Here is a 19458-nt window from a genome sequence, read left to right as displayed (position 1 = left end):
AGGGATGGTTACACGCTGGACCAGCAGGATGTTTAAAAAAGGTACGACAGTGGTGGGCAGGGGTGTTTGTTTTAAAAAGGTGGTGCAGTGGCGGGGGTGTTTTAAAAAGGTGGTGCGGCGGCTGCAAGGTGGTGTTTACAACGGTACAGGGGGTACAAATTTTGTATCTTCACTGCATAAGACACATCGAGATTTCCACCTACTTTTGGGTGGAAAAAAAGTAGGTTTTATGGAGTGAAAAATACGGTATTCTCTGTTTTCTAACATTTCTCAATGATCTAGAGATGGGAATCACTAGTGAGATAATTAAATTTGCTGATGACACAAAGTTGTTAAATCGCAAGAGGCTTGTGAAAAATTGCAAGAGGCTGGGCATCAAAATGGCAAATGACGTTTAATGTGAGCAAGTGCAAAGTGATGCAGTGGGAAAGAGTAATAATTTTTTCTACAGTCAAGCTTGTATTTCATAGATTGTTGTCCAAATGTACAGCTTTGTTTTAGAGTCTGCTCAAAACTTTACACTAACTGAGCTCTGACAGAGCCTTTCCATCCCAGCAATGTGCAATGACATCACCTACTTGGGTGCCTGACTCAGTCCTGCTCTCAATAGAAAATATGCAGCACATTAGGGTTGTAATGGTGATCTTAGGAAGTTTGGCTAGAATAGAGCAATTTTAAGTTAATAAGCACTTACTTAGGCTACTTAGTTGCCTGATTATATTAGCCAAAGAAATGTTGGTCACACATTCCAGTTCATTCTTAATTCCTCTGGGCAGAGCTGTGTGACACAGATGCCTGGGATCTATGTTCCTTTTCACTAAGGGCATCTTTGGAAGACTTGGAACACCGGCACACCTGTAAAAACCAAAAACAGAGCTCAATCATTACCTTCTTGCTTACAAAGCAGAATGTTGAAGTGCTTTTTTTATTCCAAATGGTAAAAACAATTTCAAAACCAAAGCTGATGATATGTATTTGTATTCACATGGGCAGAATTTAGGCTGAGCATTGACAGTGTACATATGTACTGTATGTGTGTAAATTACGGAGTACCATAATTTATGTGTGTTCATGAATACATCACCTATAGGCCTATTTTAAGTGCTTCTACCTAGATATATGTAAGTTCTCTACCACCTGCACTGGTATTCTATAAATAAAAAGCATTTACTTACTTTTCTTTGTAGAATAGATCCACTCATTTTTTCTGATAAAATCAAACTACCCGTGTTTCCCTGAAAATAAGACACTGTCTTATATTAATTTGGGGTTTAAAAAACACACTAGGACTTATTTTCAGGGAATGTCTTATTTTTTTGTGTGTATAATCTCTCACCCATCCCCTTGTGCAACATCTTTCTATCCCTCCCTCCCATCCCCCCATGCAGAACCCCCAAAACAATTTCATTATGTTGCGTTAGATCTAATCTAATCATTGTTCTTGTATGCTACATCTTCCCTATAAAATAGAGCTTTAAATGGTTAACAAATAAACAAATTACAGATCATAAACAAACTGAAGTTCAGATGTCATAACATTTCTGAAATAAAAAAAATGGAACAGATAATACGAAGCCATTCCGCCTGTGCAGCAGAACCCCGACAACCCCACCAACCCATCCCATGCGCAGCATCTTTCCATCTCTCCCTCCCATCCCCCCGTGCAGAACCCCAACAACCTTGCCAACCCATCCCCCTGTGCAGCATCTTTCCATCTCTCCCTCCCATCCCCCCATGCAGCGGAACCCCATCGATCCTCTCACCACGAGGCCGACATATCTCCGTTCCAAACAGCAGCAGCACTGAACAGGCTGCTTCGCACCCTTCTGCATCATCAGTGATGCAGCGGCATAGGGAAAGCCCCGGCTGGGAAGACCGCGAAGCAGCCTGTTCAAAAGTATATCGGCCTCGCGGTGGGAGGGTTGGTGGGGTTCTGCAGCACGGGATGGGAAGGAGGGATGGAAAGATGTTGCGCAAGGGAATGGGTGAGAGAGGAGGAAAGATGCTGCACATGGGGGGTGGGGGGAAGAAAGCGCTGCCGCCAGCGAATCGGGGAGTATCAGGGACATTCGGGAAGGACTTCGGGAGTCGATCCAGCTACGGCTTATTTTCGGGGTAGGTTTTATTTTCAGGAAAACACGGTAGCAGGCCTTTTTCTGTTGTTAATGGTATTTACAACTACTGTAGTTTAACCATCATCTGTACTCCCTCTCAGTTCTCTGTATACTGGAAAGTTCTTTGCATTTTTGATAACTTTGTTCTTTGTGATATGCACAGGTTCTTGACATTGTAAGTTGCCTTGATACTTTATAGGCATAGAACAATCCACAAATTCTAGATATTCTCCTTGCTATAGAAAATTGAAAGAAGCCATGAATATACTTCATCCGGTCAAGAAAAATGGTCATAAAATTCAGAATGATTTAGATAGATAAAAAAAAGAAGCAGACGTGGAAGATAATGACAAGTGAAGTTTATTTTTTCTACTAAATTTATTTTTCATGTGCTGTAAAGTAACAAATGGTTTGATTAGTAGTTAAGGAATAATGTTCTTACTGCATTCCAAATCTGTTTTAAAATGTTAAGTTCAGCAGAAATTACAAACTCAATTAAAATTCAAATTTGAAATACATTCACAGATTTCATTAGCCTGTGCCTTTTATTAAACTTTAAGTGCTGCTCATGTTAATTAAAACACAGTTAGCAAAGACATCTGTCATAGCACAGAAGCATTGTAAAGTCCTCTTATTAAATCAAGCAGTAAGTGTGTGTTGAAGCATGCAGAGAACAGAATACAATGACTTGTAAATGCTGAAAAATCCATCCAGTTGTCCATTTTTTCAAACTATTGCAGTATCATGGACTCCATTTCTGTTCCCAACTCTTAGTATCCTCTGAGCTTATTTCAGGCTTTTTTGGAATTCTTTAACTGTTTTCTGTGAGGACAAGAAGGACTATAAAATTTTCACCTATGGGTGGCACCACTGATGGGGGAAAGCTTTTGATAAAGTTCTTCATGAGAGGCTCCTGAGAAAATTAAAGTGTCATAGGATAGGAGGCAAAGTTCAGTTGTGGATTAGGAATTGGTTATCGGATAGAAAACAATGGTAGGGTTAAATGTTCATTTTTCTCAATGGAAGAGAGAAAACAGTGGAGTGAGCATAAGCAGTACCTCTGCTGGGTCAGACCAGAGGTCCATCATGCCCAGTAGTTCGCTCACGTGGCGGCCCATCATGTCCAGGATCTGTATAGTTCTCCTCTATCTATACCCTTCTATCCCCTTTTCCTTCAGGAAATTGTCTAATCCCTTCTTGAACCCCAATACCATAGTTTGTTCTATCACACCCTCTGGAAATGCATTCAAGATATCCACCTTTGGGTAAAGAACTTCCTAGCACTGGTTCTGAATCTGTCCCCTCTTAACTTTTCCGAATGCCCTCTCGTTCTTGTAGTTTTCGAAAGTTTGAAGAATCTGTCCCTCCACTTTCTCTATGCCCTTCATGATCTTGTAAGTCTCTATCATGTCCCCTCTAAATCTCAGCTTTTCCAGGGAAAAGAGCCCCAGTTTCTCCAATCTTTCAGCATAGGAAAGGTTTTCCATACCTTTTATCAATCTCGTCGCTTTTCTGAACCCTCTTGAGTATCGCCAGAGTGCTGCAAGGGTTTGTACTGGGACCGGTGCTATTTAACTTATTTATAAATGATCTGGAAACTGGAATGACGAGTGAGGTGATTAAATTTGCAGACGACTCTAAACTGTTCAAAGTTGTTAAAACGCATGCGGATTGTGAAAAATTGCAGGCGGACCTTAGGAAATTGGAAGACTGGGCGTCCAAATAGATGAAATTCAATGTGGACAAATACAAAATGATGCACATTGGGAAGAATAACCTGAATCATAGTTACTGGATGTTAGGCTCCACCTTGGGGGTAAGCACCCAAGAAAAGGATCTGGGTATCATCATAGACAATGCGATGAAACCTTCCGCCCAATGTGAGGCAGCGGCCAAAAAAGCAAGCAGGATGCTAGGAATTATTTAAAAAAGGGATGGTTAACAAGACTAAATGTTAAAATGCCCCTGTATCACTCCATAGTGCGACCTCATCTGGAGCATTGCGCTCAATTCTGGCCTCCTTATCTCATAAGAACATAAGAATAGCCTTACTGGGTCAGACCAATGGTCCATCAAGCCCAGTAGCTCGTTCTCACTGTGGCCAATCCAGGTCACTAGTACCTGGCCAAAACCCAAGGTGTAGCAATATTCCATGCTAACAATACAGGGCAAGCAGTGGCTTCCCCCTTGTCTTTCTCAATAACAGACTATGGACTTTTCCTCCAGGAACTTATCCAAACCTTTCTTAAAACCAGCTAAAAAAGATATAGTAGTACTAGAAAAGGTTCAAAGAAGAGCGACCAAGATGGTAAAGGGGATGGAACTCCTCTCATAAAAGAAAATAAGAACATAAGCAATGCCTCCGCTGGGTCAGACCTGAGGTTCATTGTGCCCAGCAGCCCGCTCACGCGGCGGCCCAACAGGTCCAGGACCTGTGCAGTAATCCTCTATCTATACCCTTCTATCCCCCTTTTCCAGCAGGAAATTGTCCAATCCTTTCTTAAACCCCAGTACCGTACTCTGCCCTATTATGTCCTCTGGAAGCGCATTCCAGGTTTCCACCACACGTTGGGTAAAGAAGAACTTATTAGCATTTGTTTTGAATCTGTCCCCTTTCAACTTTTCTGAATGCCCTCTTGTTCTTTTATATTTTGAAAATTTGAAGAATCTGTCCCTTTCTACTCTCTCTCTATGCCCTTTATGATCTTGTAAGTCTCTATCATATCCCTCTAAGTCTCCTCTTCTCCAGGGAAAAGAGACCCAGTTTCTCCAATCTCTCAGCATATGAAAGGTTTTCCAACCCTTTTATCAAACATGTCGCTCTCCTCTGAACCCTCTCGAGTATCGTCATATCCTTCTTAAGGTACAGCGACCAATATTGGAGGCAGTACTCCAGATGCGGACGCACCATCACCCGATACAACGGCAGGATAACTTTTTTCGCTCTGGTAGTAATACCCTTCTTGATTATACCTAGCATTCTATTCGCTCTCTTAGCGGCCGCTACGCACTGTGCCGTCGGATTCATTGTCATGTCCACCATTACCCCCAAGTCCCTTTCTTGGGTACTCTCATTCAATAACATCCCTCCCATCGTATAGTTGTACCTCAGGTTTCTGCTTCCCACATGCAATACTTCCCACATGCAATACTTCAGTTTGGAAATGAGACAGCTGAGGAGAGATATGATCGAAGTCTACAAAATCCTGAGTGGAGTAGGACGGGTACAAGTGGATTGATTTTTCGCTCCGTCAAAAATTACAAAGACTAGGGGACACTCGAAGTTACACGGAAATACTTTTAAAACCAATAGGAGGAAATTTTTTTTCACTCAGATAATAGTTAAGCTCTGGAATGCATTGCCAGAGGATGTGGTAAGAGCGGATAGCGTAGCTGGTTTTAAGAAAGGTTTGGACAAGTTCCTGGAGGAAAAGTCCATAGTCTGTTATTGACAAAGACATGGGAGAAACTACTGCTTGACCTGTATTGGTAGCATGGAATATTGCTACACCTTGGGTTTTGGCCAGGTACTAATGACCTGGATTGGCCACTGTGAGAACAGGCTACTGGGCTTGATGGACCATTGGTCTAACCCAGTAAGGCTATTCTTATGTTCTTATGAACTCGTAGATCCATAACGCAGTCTTCTGTAGTTATGAAAGGAACCATGATTAGAAATGCATGATCCTTGTGGTTTACTATCTAGTAAGAATTTAGTATAGAAACATGATGGAAGACAAAGGCCAAATGGCCCATCTAGTCTGCTCATCCACAGTAACCATTATCTCTTTCTCTCTCTGAGATCCCACGTGCCTATCCCAGGCACTTTTGAATTCAGACACAGTCTCTGTCTCCAACACCTCTTCTGGGATACTGTTCCATGTATCTACCACCCTTTCTGTAAAAAAAGTATTTCCTTAGATTACTCCGGAGCATATCACCTCTTAACTTCTTCCTATGCTCTCTCATTGCAAAGTTTCCTTTCAAATTAAAGACTCGACATTACGTAGGTATTTAAATGTCTCTATCATATCTCCCCCTCTCCCGCCTTTCCTCCAAAGTATACAGATTGAGATCTTTAGGTCTGTCCTCATACGCCTTATGATGAAGGCCACACATCATTTTAGTAGCCTTCCTCTGGACCGACTCCATCCTTTTTATATCTTTTTGAAGGTACAGCCTCCAGAATTGTACACAATATCCTAAATGAGATCTCACCAATGTCTTATACAGGATGACGATCCATTACACTCAGGTCCTCCAATCATCAGGTTATCCAATCCTTTGCCAAAGTGCATTTGTCCCTTAAAGGGGAATCTGCTCAAAGTATCTTTGGACGCTGAATCTCCTGCCCACTGCCTGATCAAGAGCATTCTACAGGTGGAGATTGTATAAACTGAGACTTTATTCATAACTGATCATATCGTAGATAGCATCAGCCATATAATCCACCCCCGCCAGGACAGGGGGGAAAAACTGCCTCCTCCACGCCCAGATTCTGGCATAGCATTTTGTGGCAGGCTCACACCACAAAGGATGCTGCAGCCACTGTCTTAAGGCCTAAATCCAGCACCTCAAATTGTCTTTTGAAGATCAAATCCACTCTGCGATCCTGCAACTCCTTCAGGATCATGCCCTCTTCACTAGATAGTGAAGTCCGTTTAGTAACCTGCGCTACCAGCGAATCCACCTTAGGTGTATAAACAATTGCTGAAATTCTGAAGCCATGGGATACAATTTTGTGATTGCCCTTGCCCCCATTAAGGGATCTTCTGGCGGGATCTCAATGTTCCGTTATCATCCTGGTAATCTCTGGGTGAGAAGGGAAGGACGTGGCTGAGAATGGCAGGGGTTTCTAGATCCAACTCCCACAAAGAAACTATAAATCATTTCAGTTACGGTAAATCCGACGGTTTGAAAAGTCTTCAGACCATCAAATCCTCTCCTTTGTCTAGGACTGCCACTGATTCCTGGCTGTATGCCCCAAACTGTAAAATAGAATCCTCCAAAGACTGTCCCATTGTAGATTTTAACAGCAAAGACAATCCAACATCTGCCAGGTAAGGATCAGAAAGAGGATATCAACATAACAGGGTGTACACCCATGAGAAATCCCCTATGGTATTAGAAATGGCAAAGCAGCATGAAAACAGAGCTCATTCATTTTGGTGTGGGTGTTTTTTTTGTTTTGTTTTTTAAGTCTTTGACAGTCCAATGAAGTGGGGGGAAAAAAAGGATCATATGGGAGTACTCATCAACATAAAAACAAAGTGGGAAAAAAAAAACGGTGTGGAATATTGTACCAAGAATGGAAGAATAGCTAGAATGAGAATTCAAACTGGTATCTGGAAACTCAAAGTACTATATAGTTGATGACATTTGGTACCCTCGGTACGACATCGTACCATTGAAATATGGGAAGAGAGCATGAAACTACTTTTGGAATGCCTGCTCCGATATTTGGGTCATGGATGCTCATCATACTGGAGTCGTCATTATGGATAGAAGCACCGATACCAGTAATTTTAGAATGAATATGCTTCAGTACCCTCAACACCATCGGCAAGCATTGGCGCCATGGGCATCAGCGCCCTTGACATCGGTGACATCAACATCAGTGCCACTCGGTCGTTACTGGTGGCAGATTTAAAACTAGTACCCATTAGGCCTGCCTGCTGGTACTCAAAGTGTCATGTCTCACCTAAAGAGGGAACTAAGAAGATGCAACCCTCGTGAAATTAGGCGAAACGCAAGGTGGTTGCAGTAAAGTTGGCACAAATGAACTCAATGCCATAATGACTTGTGACTAGTCCTCTGTTGTTCTTGAAAATTCCCCCCCAAAACAGGACATTGATAAGGAAACTGCTGCAGCCAAAATTTAATCAGAGGGTGAGGAAGTATAAGGAGGCTTCGCCAACAAGAAACCCGTGAGGGAAATGAAAAAACTCGTAGCTTTAGGTTTGGGATTTTTTTTTACCAAAAGGACAATATTAAAAGAAAGAAAAAGAATTAGAAAGAAAAAAAACACGTGAGCGGGAAGACAAGGCAATAAAACTGAAGAGCATTAGAAAAGCTGACTTCTTAGCTCTATGGAAAAACAGAAACTGAGGAGATGCATGTCCTTCGTCAGGCAGGAAGGCACTTGTGCATGCGCGGTGCGGTCAGTCGCGAGCTTTCTAAAGTTCTTCAAGCAAGAATGCTTGTGCACATCGGGACTCCATGGATGAAGTCACTCACATGTGAGAATATGCTGCTTGCTTGTCCTGGGATAATTGAAGATAACACCTGAGAAGTCTTCTTTAAACCTCCAGGAGTACTCTGAAGCATTCAGTAGAGAAGTTTAAGTCTCTATCTGTACCTCAGCATCAGACCTTGGCAAAGAAGTTAAGAAACAGAGGATTCCTGATGCATTGGTGAAGCTTCCCTCCTTCTCCAATGCACTGGAAATTGACCCTGGCACAGCCAACATTGACTCTGAGCCCCTTTCAGTATCTCCTGCAGGCAGTGAATGAATCTTAAAAGATCAGTTGAATATTTTCCCATTTCGACACTGATTTTGTCGAAGCAGCAGCTTTGTGTTAAACAAAAAAACATAGTAAATGACAGCATATAATGGTCCATCCAGTCTGCCCAATAAAAGAAGTCCTCCATCCTTTCCTTTAACTTCTTCATGAGCAGCTGCTGGAACACTGCCACTGACAAAGGTATGGACTTCACAGTAGGAATTGTTGATATTAGGATGCTCTTGTCTTTTGGATTTACGATTCCCTGCAGCAACTCATTGCCTCTTCCTTCATGGGCTCACACACTCATTTTTCAGTGTTGTTGGTGCCAGTGAAAATGACAACAAACCCTTCCCTCTTCTCTGGGTGACAATTGGAAAATGACTGCTCCCAATGATCCCTTATCAAGGCTCAATACTGAAGGTGACCAAGACACTCTCAATGCTGATCCATCCCCATTATGCAAAGCAGCTCTAGAGCCCAAGGAAACCAACACTGATGATGCCAGTGTCAATGGACCTCTCTAATCTGCACCAAAAATATTATTATGCTATTTCTCACATCCACAAATTCCTCTCTTTGTCATCTGTGAACAAAGAATACAATAAGAAAGATCAAGGCTTGTCCTCGGACATTTCAAACACCAACCATGAGTATCCATGATAGGTATAGTTCTGGATTTAGTTCACCTTCCTGATGTGCACTGGATGTATGCGAGTTTCTACAGGAACGAGTTGTTTTTTTTAAGAAAATAATAGCAGCCATATTGGGTCAGGCCAATGGTCCATCTAGCCCAGTTTTTCATCTTCACAATGGCTAATCTAGGTCACAAGTACCTGGCAGAAATCCAAATAGTAGCAACTTTCCATGCTACTGATCCCCAATCCCAAGGCAAGCAGTGGCTTCCCCTGTGTGTGTCTTGACAGCAGATTATAGACTTTTCTTCCAGGATGAAAGTTAGTGAAATAAGAATAGCCTTACTGGGTCAGACCAATGGTCTATCAAGTCCAGTAGCCCATTCTTACGGCGGCCAATCCAGGTCACTAGAAGCTGGCCAAAGCCCAAGGAGCAGCAATATTCCATGCTATTGATTCAGGGCAAGCAATGGCTTCCCCCATGTCTTAAAAACAGACATGGATTTTTCCTCCAGGAATTTGTCCAAACCTTTCTTAAAACAAGCTTCCTATCTTCTTTTACAACAACCTCTGGCAACGCGTTCCAGAGCTTAACTATTCTCCGAGTGAAAAAAATATTTCCTCCTATTAGTTTTAAATCCACGAGTCTGAGTGCGCAGTGTGAGCAGTTTCGAAGCTTCACAAAGCTTAAAGTGCCAGTACACTTTTAGCACTGTCTATACCGGGCTCCATGGATGACGTCACCCACATATGAGAATATGCTGTCTGCTTGTCCTAGGACAATGCCACTGTAAAACAGGAATACATGAATAGTTTTCTGAAGCATTCAAACTCCCTTAAAATCTACACATCCCCTACCATCATCACATGTAAATAGCGAAATTGTAAAATCTATATGCTCCATAATGTATTTTTGTGCTTCCCATTAGAAAGAAAGCCTGTTTTACTGTATGAGCGTCTTCCTCCAACCCACACAACATTAAACTGTTCTTCCTGGCTGCAGCTCCCGTGTAGTACAGAGAAGCCCACTAATGGATCAAAACAAAGCACTTGACTGTGACACTTAATTGCTAACATAAAGGCAGAACTAAAGCACATCTTTTAAAATTCAGAAACACTGAAATCTTAGTACACGTTCTGTCTGCACGCTATGTTCTGTTCTATTTTCATTATATTTTAAAGTAGAATTTAAATATATTCCTTACCATTTAAAAATCAATGTTTATTTAGACACCTGTAAACAAGAATTTATGACAGCATAAACTCTCAACCTGGAATAATATCCAAAATTTACCTTTCTCACTATTTCCTCTTGAAGCTAAATACTGTAAATCTATAACTAACTGCAATACCCATATCCCCTTAGACACAGTTGCACAATCAGAAATAAAAGAAAGAGCATACCTGGTGCGTGGAGCTGCTCCGAGGGAGTATTAGCTCAAATCTGCTTGGCCCAGTGGCGACATGCGCTGCTCCGCTCTACTACAGCTGTAAACTTCCCTCTCGCTTATCAGCGGGTGCATCAACTTTTAGAATTCTGTGCACACAAAGAGCACTGCCAAGCCCGTCAATCACAGTGCTGGAGCATGATTAATCATAGCCAACAGCTCCTGTCATGGGATTGCTTTGAAATGTATTGGACCTTGCAGAAAAAAATCTGAATTCAGCACACGTTTTTCTCAATTTAACAGAGCTAGCTTTACAAAGAAAACACAGAAGCTAGCCTTTCCTGTAATCACAGACTGAACTGTGAAGGAATCCTCCTTCCCCAAAGGCAGACGCATCAAGAGATGCACACCAGCTAAACTATTAAATGATAGCAACATGGGCTGGGGAGAGAGTTGCTATGCTTAGGCTGGGGGAGGAAAAAGTGGCAGAGAAAAGAAAGAAATAGGCTGCAGAGAGGAAACTGGATGCTAATGAAGTAATAAAGAATGGCAAGCCTGAAGTCCAGCACACTCTCAGAGGTCTGCGACATTAGTAAAGAACCAAAAGGAGAAGAAGGACAGACACAATTATTCCAATAAAAACAGACATGCTTTTTGGCGTGTTCTGATGTTACAACATGCCTCCATGGAACGCCTGCGCTTTTCATCGCTGGACACGGTACTGGGGAGAGCGTGTTGTGCTCGCTGGGAACCATTCTGGAATACCTTGACACCTAGAGCCCGTAGTCAATCACTGAATGTCAGTCTGATCTCCACTGGACTGGAATATTTATATTGCATTTTGTGAATTCCTGTTGTTGGGGGTGGGGGGACGGGAGTTGAAATGGGCTGAACTATGGTACTCATTCACTTACTTCAATTGAAGACCACGTTACCGTTTTGTGTTATGTTTGAAAACTTCATAAAATAGACATATAAATAAAAGAAATATTAATAAAAAAATAGACATGCTTTAAATAGGTTCACATAAAGAAGGATAAACGGTCATGGATTTGATACTTGCCCAGGAGGAATGATGCCTATTCCCTCCTCTCTGTTACTAAAGGTATGTTGAGGCAGTGGGGTAGGGTGACTTTTGGGGGGAAGGGGGGTTGGGTTTGGGGGGAAGTTTGAGTCTAATGGAACACCAGGGCCTTTGGTGAGGGGGCCAGGAGGGGTTCACCAGACCACGGACGGTGGGGGGGACACCCAATGTTCAATGGGAAGGGGTAGAGACAGAATTCAGACTCTATGGTTGGGGGAAGGTGATTTGGGCCAAAACCAGTGGCATGTTTTTCTAACTTCAGCATTCATGCACTGACAGGAACAGTAGTTTAGAACGGTATTAATACCACGATTTTAATGCAGAAGTTTATTATTCTGCGTATGCCACTGTAGAATCTGATTCTACTGGCAGTGTGAACCTTTGAGCATCAGCCCATTAGAGTATCCTTGGGACTACCCTACTCCCCAAGCCCAAAACTGTTCAAAACAGTCTCTTCCAGCTAAATATTTCCCATGGGAAAAAAATGTACATAAACACTAGAGTCAGTGTTTATTTTTTAATACCAACTGCAGCATTTCAATTGTCCATGTATATTTATCCCCTACGGTATCCATTCTGTAGTGGCCATTGCTAGCTATACAAATAGCCAGATGACTAGGTAGTTAGTATAAGTTAGCATTCTAGCTTGATCTGCATAGCTATGAGGATAGCAGCTGAGTATCCATAGAGTATGGTGGAACCACCACTCTCCACCATGGCATTACGAAACAATACAAGAACAAAACAAAACGTACTATAATACGGAGCACTCCTGGGACTCAAACCTTCCATCCACCAACAATTCACAACTAGTGGAGAAAAAAAAAACACTCAATAAAACAGATCCTAGGTCATATTTCTAACTTTTGGACCTTTTATTATCATTGGTAAAAAAAAAAAACCAAAAAACTCCACCATAAAGTTGGTTAATAGAGCTGGTTTAAAAATAGGTTTGGACAAGTTCCTGGAGGAAAGCCCTAGTGAGACAGACAATGGGAAAGCTACTGCATGAAATATTGCTACTATTGGAGTTTCTGTCAGATAACCGTGACCTGGATTAGAAGAACCATTGGTCTGACCCAGACCAACTTATTTCTTTAGAAACTCACACACATCCAGTGCACTTTCGGAAGGTAAACTTTAATCCACAATCTTCAGGCTCATTAAATACAGCCCATATCCAAAAGCACTATGCGGCAACCTAAGCCATTAGCTATAAATCATAAATATTATGGGGTGTACTTATCTTCCATCTTAAGAAGTCAATCAGTGAAAGACTCGCAAGCCCAACCTGACCACTCCATGTGAGGAAAGGACTATGGCCAGGTCTTGGGGAGCCTGCCCTAATCCTGCTGCTGTACCAGTCCTGACCTGCAACATCTGCTGGCAAATAAATACTGGAGCTTTCAGGTCTGCAGCACTATATCTTATAGTTTGCCTGTAATATTACTGAAAGTTACTCTTTTGGTTGGGAAAAATAACTCGCTGGTCTGGACTAATCTAGCATGAGGATAAGGAAACATAGTCTAGCTGCAATCTACCAACCACAATTATCTCCTCTTTGATTAGAAATTCCAAAGGACTTAAAGGGGGCTCAAAGCTCAGATTTTCAACATATCACAAATTACACAGCGAGTTGTAAAAGAACAGTAGCTAATCAATGCAAGCTTTATGTAAATAACATAAAAATAATTTCCAAATTAAGGGGTTCTTTTATTAAGGTGCGCTAACTGGAATATAATGAATGTCAGCATTTAGATAAATTACTTTTTCCTTCAGAACATAAGAAAGTTATTACATAAAGAAATTGGTGGCAATGTAATCTCACAGAAGCACACGTAAGCTGCTCTTTAAGGAAAACGAGTCCAAGAAGGAAGAAACTGCCTTTAAAGACCCTCTCCTCCACGCCAAATGTCAGGTCTTTTATATATCTGTATAGCAAAAAGATTATTTTTACTTTCACTGCACAGAATCTGAAGCATATTGTTCTTACACCCACACTCTAGGTTCTGCCCCCATAAATGTAGCTGCAGGAAAGAAAGATATGCCTTTCAATTTGTTTCAAAGCCGTTTATGTCCAGAAAAATAAATTCAGCTACACAAGCATTGCAAGAGCTAAAAATGTGCAGAGGCTTAAATTTAGAGCAAATGTAAGGAAAAAAAACAAACAAACAAAAGAACCACAAAACACGTTAGCTATGAATCCATCTGGTCATCTGCCACTCATTCCTTATAGCAAAAAAGAAAGGAAAATGACCAGTGACAAAAGTGGATAATGTTTATTTCATTTTCTATACAGTTCTCCCAGAGCTCAGAACAGTTTACTTGAATTTATTCAGGTACTCAAACATTTATCCCTGTTTGAGCTAGGGGGCTCACAATCTATCTAATGTACCTGGGGCAATGGGGGGGATTAAGTGACTTGCCCAGGGTCACGAGGAGCAGCGTGGGTTTGAACCCACAACCTCAGAGTGCTGAGGCTGTAGCTTTAACCACTGCACTGCACTCTGACATTCACCAGAGAGATAAAAGACTTCTGTGCCTTCAACAGAGAGGCAACGACAGGAGAAAATTCTTTCCTTCTCAGATGTCTCCTTTCAAGGGTCAACGACATTAAAATTATATATTCTGTCATCTGCTATCAACATTGCTAGTTCTGTGGGCAATGTTGACAGCAGATGACAATTTCTCAATATGTATACTTTGGAGGAAAAGCAGGAGAGGGGAGATATGTAGGTATTTAAATGTCTCTATTGTATCATAAATGTGCATGAGGAGAGTCTCTTTCAACTGAAAGGAAACTCTGGAATGAGGGGGCATAGGATGAAGGTGAAAGAGGATAGATTCAGAAGTAACCAGAAAATACTTTTTCAAGGAAAGGGTGGTGAATGCTTGGAATGACCTCCTGATAAAAATGATGTAGACAAAAAATGTATCTAAATTCAAGAAAGATTGGGATAAGTACGTTGGATCTCTAAGGGAGAAGGGATAGTAGATGGCATGGTTAAGCAGCCTGAATACAAAGATGAAGGCAGATAAAGACCATATGGCCTATGTTTCTACATTAAAAACTGGAATGAAACACTAACTCGATGTTCAATCGATCTCATGTTGCTAACTATTGATGTATTAGACCCAATCATTCAAGGACAAAAACAAGATTTGCATTCTAAGATCGAGTTGATGAAATCACAAAGCACTGATGACTCATTCACTCAATCATACCAGGAACACGTTGACTCTATGGATAAATATAACAAAGAACAACGTCAACTTAAGATAAAAAAATTTCGTAGAGACGAGATGGATTTTACCAAGGGATACGTGTACCCCTGGATGAATCATAATAGTAAAACCAAACGGCAGAGACAATATAATAAATCTAAGAAGGTTGGATTTCACCTGTCAACAAGTGACTCTTCGTCTGATAATGAAAATCAAGCTTCAAAACAACCGTCCAATAAAGGCATACATACAGACTTTTCTACTTTATCAGAGTCTTTTTTAAGACTTCCGCCTCAAGCAGGTCCTCTTCAAGAAGCATACCAAATGGAAACTCGCAGCTCCAACAAGAGCAAGAAACCTCCAGTATAAAATCTACAGGAATATTTAATTTGTCATCACGTCTTTTAAATAAGCATGAAGAAGATCTACTATCTAAAGGGCTGTCGTTTGTACCTAGTGTCAAATATGACGGGTTTGACACTAGATCTCATCTCCAGAGGTTTTTTAGATCATTGAAATTGAAAGTGTTTTTTCAAGACAAAAACATCAATTCAAATGACTCCTCTTTACCAGTTGGATTGAGATGTAAGTCTACATGGATGCCGCCAGGTCCCCAAGACCCACTAGTTACCACATTTGAGCACCTTGTTCTTAAAGATGTTCAGTCTCTCGAACTTAATCATAATACCAACATACGGTCAAATTTAACAACTGACCAATGGAAGATAATTCAAAATCTACAAAATGATTCTTCCATAATTATATCGAGAGCGGATAAGGGAGGTGGAATCGTTATCCAAGATCACATAGATTATTATAACGAAGCAATGCGACAGCTATCAGATAGTGCTTATTACAGTCAGATACCACATGACCCTACTTCTGAGATAAAGCGGAAAATTGATGAGATCCTATACATAGCCAAAAATGAGCAGGTTATAACACACAAAGAGTTCAAATTTCTTACATGTGATTTTCCCAGGGTACCCACGATCTATTTCATACCTAAAATACATAAAACATTGATTAAACCCCCTGGTCGACCTATCGTTGTAGGCATAGGCTCTGTTTTAGAGCCAATGTCTCAATACATCGATAGTCATCTAAAACAATTTGTTCCTCAAGCTAAGTCATACATAAAAGATTCTTCTCATTTTTTGCAGTTTATAGATCAAATGGCTCAACAAATATCAACTGAGCATTTCTTGTTGGTCACAGCCGATGTTGTGGCCCTTTATACTAATGTGCCACAGCAGGCGGCTGTCACTTTAGTAGAATCTTTTCTGTCTAAACTGGATATATCTGATAAAAAGTGTTCCATGTTGAAGGAAATGACATCAATGGTCATCACCAATAATTATTTCAATTTTGATAATTTGATATATCTTCAAACACAAGGAGTAGCCATGGGAGCCACAGTGGCTCCCACAGTGGCGTGTTTATACATGACACAATTTGAAGAGCTATTTGTCTATACTTCTCCGTTTTTCCATCAAGTTATTTGTTGGAAAAGATTCGTCGATGACGTCTTTTTTGTATGGGGAGGTAATATAGATGATTTAAAAGAATTTATTGATGATATTAATCTTAAAGATCCAAACATAACATTTACTTACCAATACAACCAACATCAGATATCTTTTTTAGATATTATGATTAATAAATACAATAAGCAAATATCCACCTCCTTGTACAAAAAACCGTCTGATCGTAACTCACTTCTACAGTACGGAAGTTTCCATCCAAGAGCTTTAAGAAATGGCATCCCGTTAGGCCAATTCCTCAGGCTAAGAAGAATATGTTCAAATGAAGACGACTTCAACAAACAAGCGATGGAATTATATGAAAAATTTAAAGACCGTGGGTACCCTGGTAAAGTCATAAGAAGAGCATGGAAAAGGGCAAAAAATTGCCACCGCCCGTGGCTAATGTTACCTAGTAACCAACAACAAAAAGAATCTGATACTGTTTGTGTGTTGCCATACACTGGCAGTAGCAATGCCATCAAACATATCATTTTAAATTATTGGCCAATTCTTCAAAGTCATCCGTCGCTTATTCAAAGACCCAAGTTTGCCTTCTCCAGAGGGCCAAACTTGGGTGAGAAATTAAAGCACAAGCATTCAGATATGCCTATAACACAGAGGATGCCTCACCAGCCTTGCGGTAAATGTATAGTATGTAACAACGTTATTAATGCTGCTCACCTGATAATTCCATTCTCAGGAGGACGCAAGTTTTACTTAAACACTGATACCTCATGTGATTCAAAAGGTGTCATTTATTACATCCGTTGTCCTTGTCATAAAGTGTATATTGGACAAACATCTCGCAAAATTAAAACGCGTATCATCGAACATATGAGCAGCATTCGCACCAAACGTATTACCGCTCCTTTGGTGTCTCACTGGCTGAGTGAAGCGCATTCCCTTAGCGATCTCCAATATACAGTATTAATTCACGTTAAACATTTTCAAGGAGATTTATCTAGATTATTAATACAAAAGGAACAGCGCTTTATCTATAATTGGCACACTCTTTTTCCAGATGGTTTGAATTCCGAAATAGAATGGCTTTTAGTTTAAACACACCATTTCATTTTCCGCTTGATCTCATTTCCTGTTCAAATTATTGTATCATTTCCGGTTAGTGCTCTTCCTATATAAACATGTATCCTGGGCTTAGATATTCAATCTGCCCTTTCCTTTGGTCTGGTCCAGTCTTAGTGACCCAGCAATAGGTATGAAAGCTAATGAAATTTTCTTTATAATTTCTATCACGAATTAGTTTGAGTAACTTTTATGTTATTCCTGTGTTAGTATTTTAGTACGTTTAAATAAAAGAGTTCAATGTTTTTATCGCATTTTCTCCAGCATTAATGTCCCTCCCTGACGAAGAGACGAAACCTAGGTCGGGGGGACTGGGACCATAGGCTGAACAGCTCAAGCTGAGAAAATAATTTTTATAATCACATCACACGTTTTCAGTTGGTTTGAACTAGGATTACCTTTACCAACGACCACCTTGTCAAGATAAGTACATCTTTCTTTCTTCATATACTACAGGTGGTCAGGGGACTGTGAAGGCTATGATGGTCCCCTTGTTAACCTCGTTTTAGTGATTACACTAAGCTACACAGGTTATAAGGTTCTGAGCACTTCACATTTTATTTAGAACATTATTTACTGTATATTGTTTATAAGAGCTGTGATTATTGAAAATATCTATGTTTCTATGGACCACTTGGCTTCTGAGAGCAACCAACAGTACTGCACTACCCTGTCCAAACAATAAGCCCCAAAAGGGCCCATGGTTTCCCCTTGTAAATCCAGGTCCAGTGAAGTGGGAAGCCTCATCTGACTCTTGCCAGGCAGGACTTGCTTCCCTCAGGCCACCTGCCAGAAGTGTGGTCTGTAGCAAAAATGGCTGCTCTTCTGGCATTATCAATATACATTTTGCCCGGTTATGTTGTTTACTTTGGAGTCTCTTCCTAGATCCTCCCCGAAGGGATTTCGGAGTTTTCTGGAACGTACGATACTGTTGGGGAAGAAAGTGATACTTCACTGTTGGATCTCTTCGGACTCTCCTATGCTTGCACATTGGCGTACGTTGATGTTACAACAAGCCTCCATGGAACGTCTGTATCAATCCTCACGAGACTCAATGCAGAGGCTAGCGTCTTGTACTCGTTGGGAGCCATTCTGGAATACATTGACACCCAGAGCTCCACTGGTAAGAGACACACTGGACTGGAATATTTCTATTGCACTTTGTGATTTCTGTTGTTGTTGGGAGGGGAGACAGGGACAGGAGTGGAACTGGGCTGAATTTTGGTACTCACTGTTTATTGTTGTACACTACGTTGCTGTTTGGTGTTTATTTTTTGAAAACTTAATAAAAAAACATTGGGAAAAAAATGGCTGCTCTTCCCACTGAAATAGGCTTACCCAAGGTAGGAACAGAAACAACTTCAACATGATAACCCAGAAACAGCAAGGCACCCAGTAAATCCTCTGTAGGGTTTGCATCAGAAGCTCTATGAATAAGACTTAGAACTTTAAATATGTACACTCTAGAAGTGAAAAGAGAGATGGGGAGATATGCTTGATATCTTCAAACACCTGAAACATATTAATAATGTACAAGATAGATAAATAAAATAAAGATCTAGAACAGTGTTCTTCAACCACTGGTCCGTGGACCGGTGCCGGTCCACAGAAATTTCCTGCTGGTCCACAGGGCCAGCACGTGCATCAGGCCCAAAACAGTGTTCTTCAACCGCTGGTCCACAGTGCGATCGATGCGGCGTTATCTTCGAACCAGCTCCCTCTTCCTCACTGATTCAGTGCACAAAGCCACGGACAGTGGCTCCTATGCGCGTCCTGCGCCTGAACCGGAAACCTTCTCTCTGACATCGCAATGTCAGAGGGAAGGCTTCCAGATGAGGCACGGGACACGCAAGGAGCTGCTGCCCGCAGCTTTGTGCACTGCATCAGTGAGGAAGAGGGA

At 41.1% G+C, this 19458-nt stretch overlaps 1 protein-coding gene across 5 annotated transcripts in view; it reads right to left on the bottom strand.

Annotated features, from left to right (window-relative positions):
• The window catches only part of WASF1 (WASP family member 1), a 177966-nt gene that overhangs the window by 109015 nt on the left and 49493 nt on the right, over nucleotides 1-19458 (bottom strand). For 3 of the 5 annotated variants that reach the window (XM_033939544.1, XM_033939541.1, XM_033939542.1), the window contains exon 2: nucleotides 695-855. The exons of 1 other annotated variant lie outside the window; for it this stretch is intronic. In XM_033939544.1, the coding sequence (XP_033795435.1) occupies nucleotides 695-827 (133 nt within the window). In that variant the 5' untranslated portion in view covers nucleotides 828-855. Of the gene's footprint in view, nucleotides 1-694; nucleotides 856-10656; nucleotides 10854-19458 lie in introns of those variants that run through there. One more of the 5 variants, XM_033939543.1, reaches the window with a different exon arrangement.

Source organism: Geotrypetes seraphini, chromosome 3, assembly GCF_902459505.1.
Source record: "Geotrypetes seraphini chromosome 3, aGeoSer1.1, whole genome shotgun sequence".
Lineage (NCBI taxonomy): Eukaryota > Metazoa > Chordata > Amphibia > Gymnophiona > Dermophiidae > Geotrypetes > Geotrypetes seraphini.
This window is presented reverse-complemented; position numbering and strand designations above follow the sequence as displayed.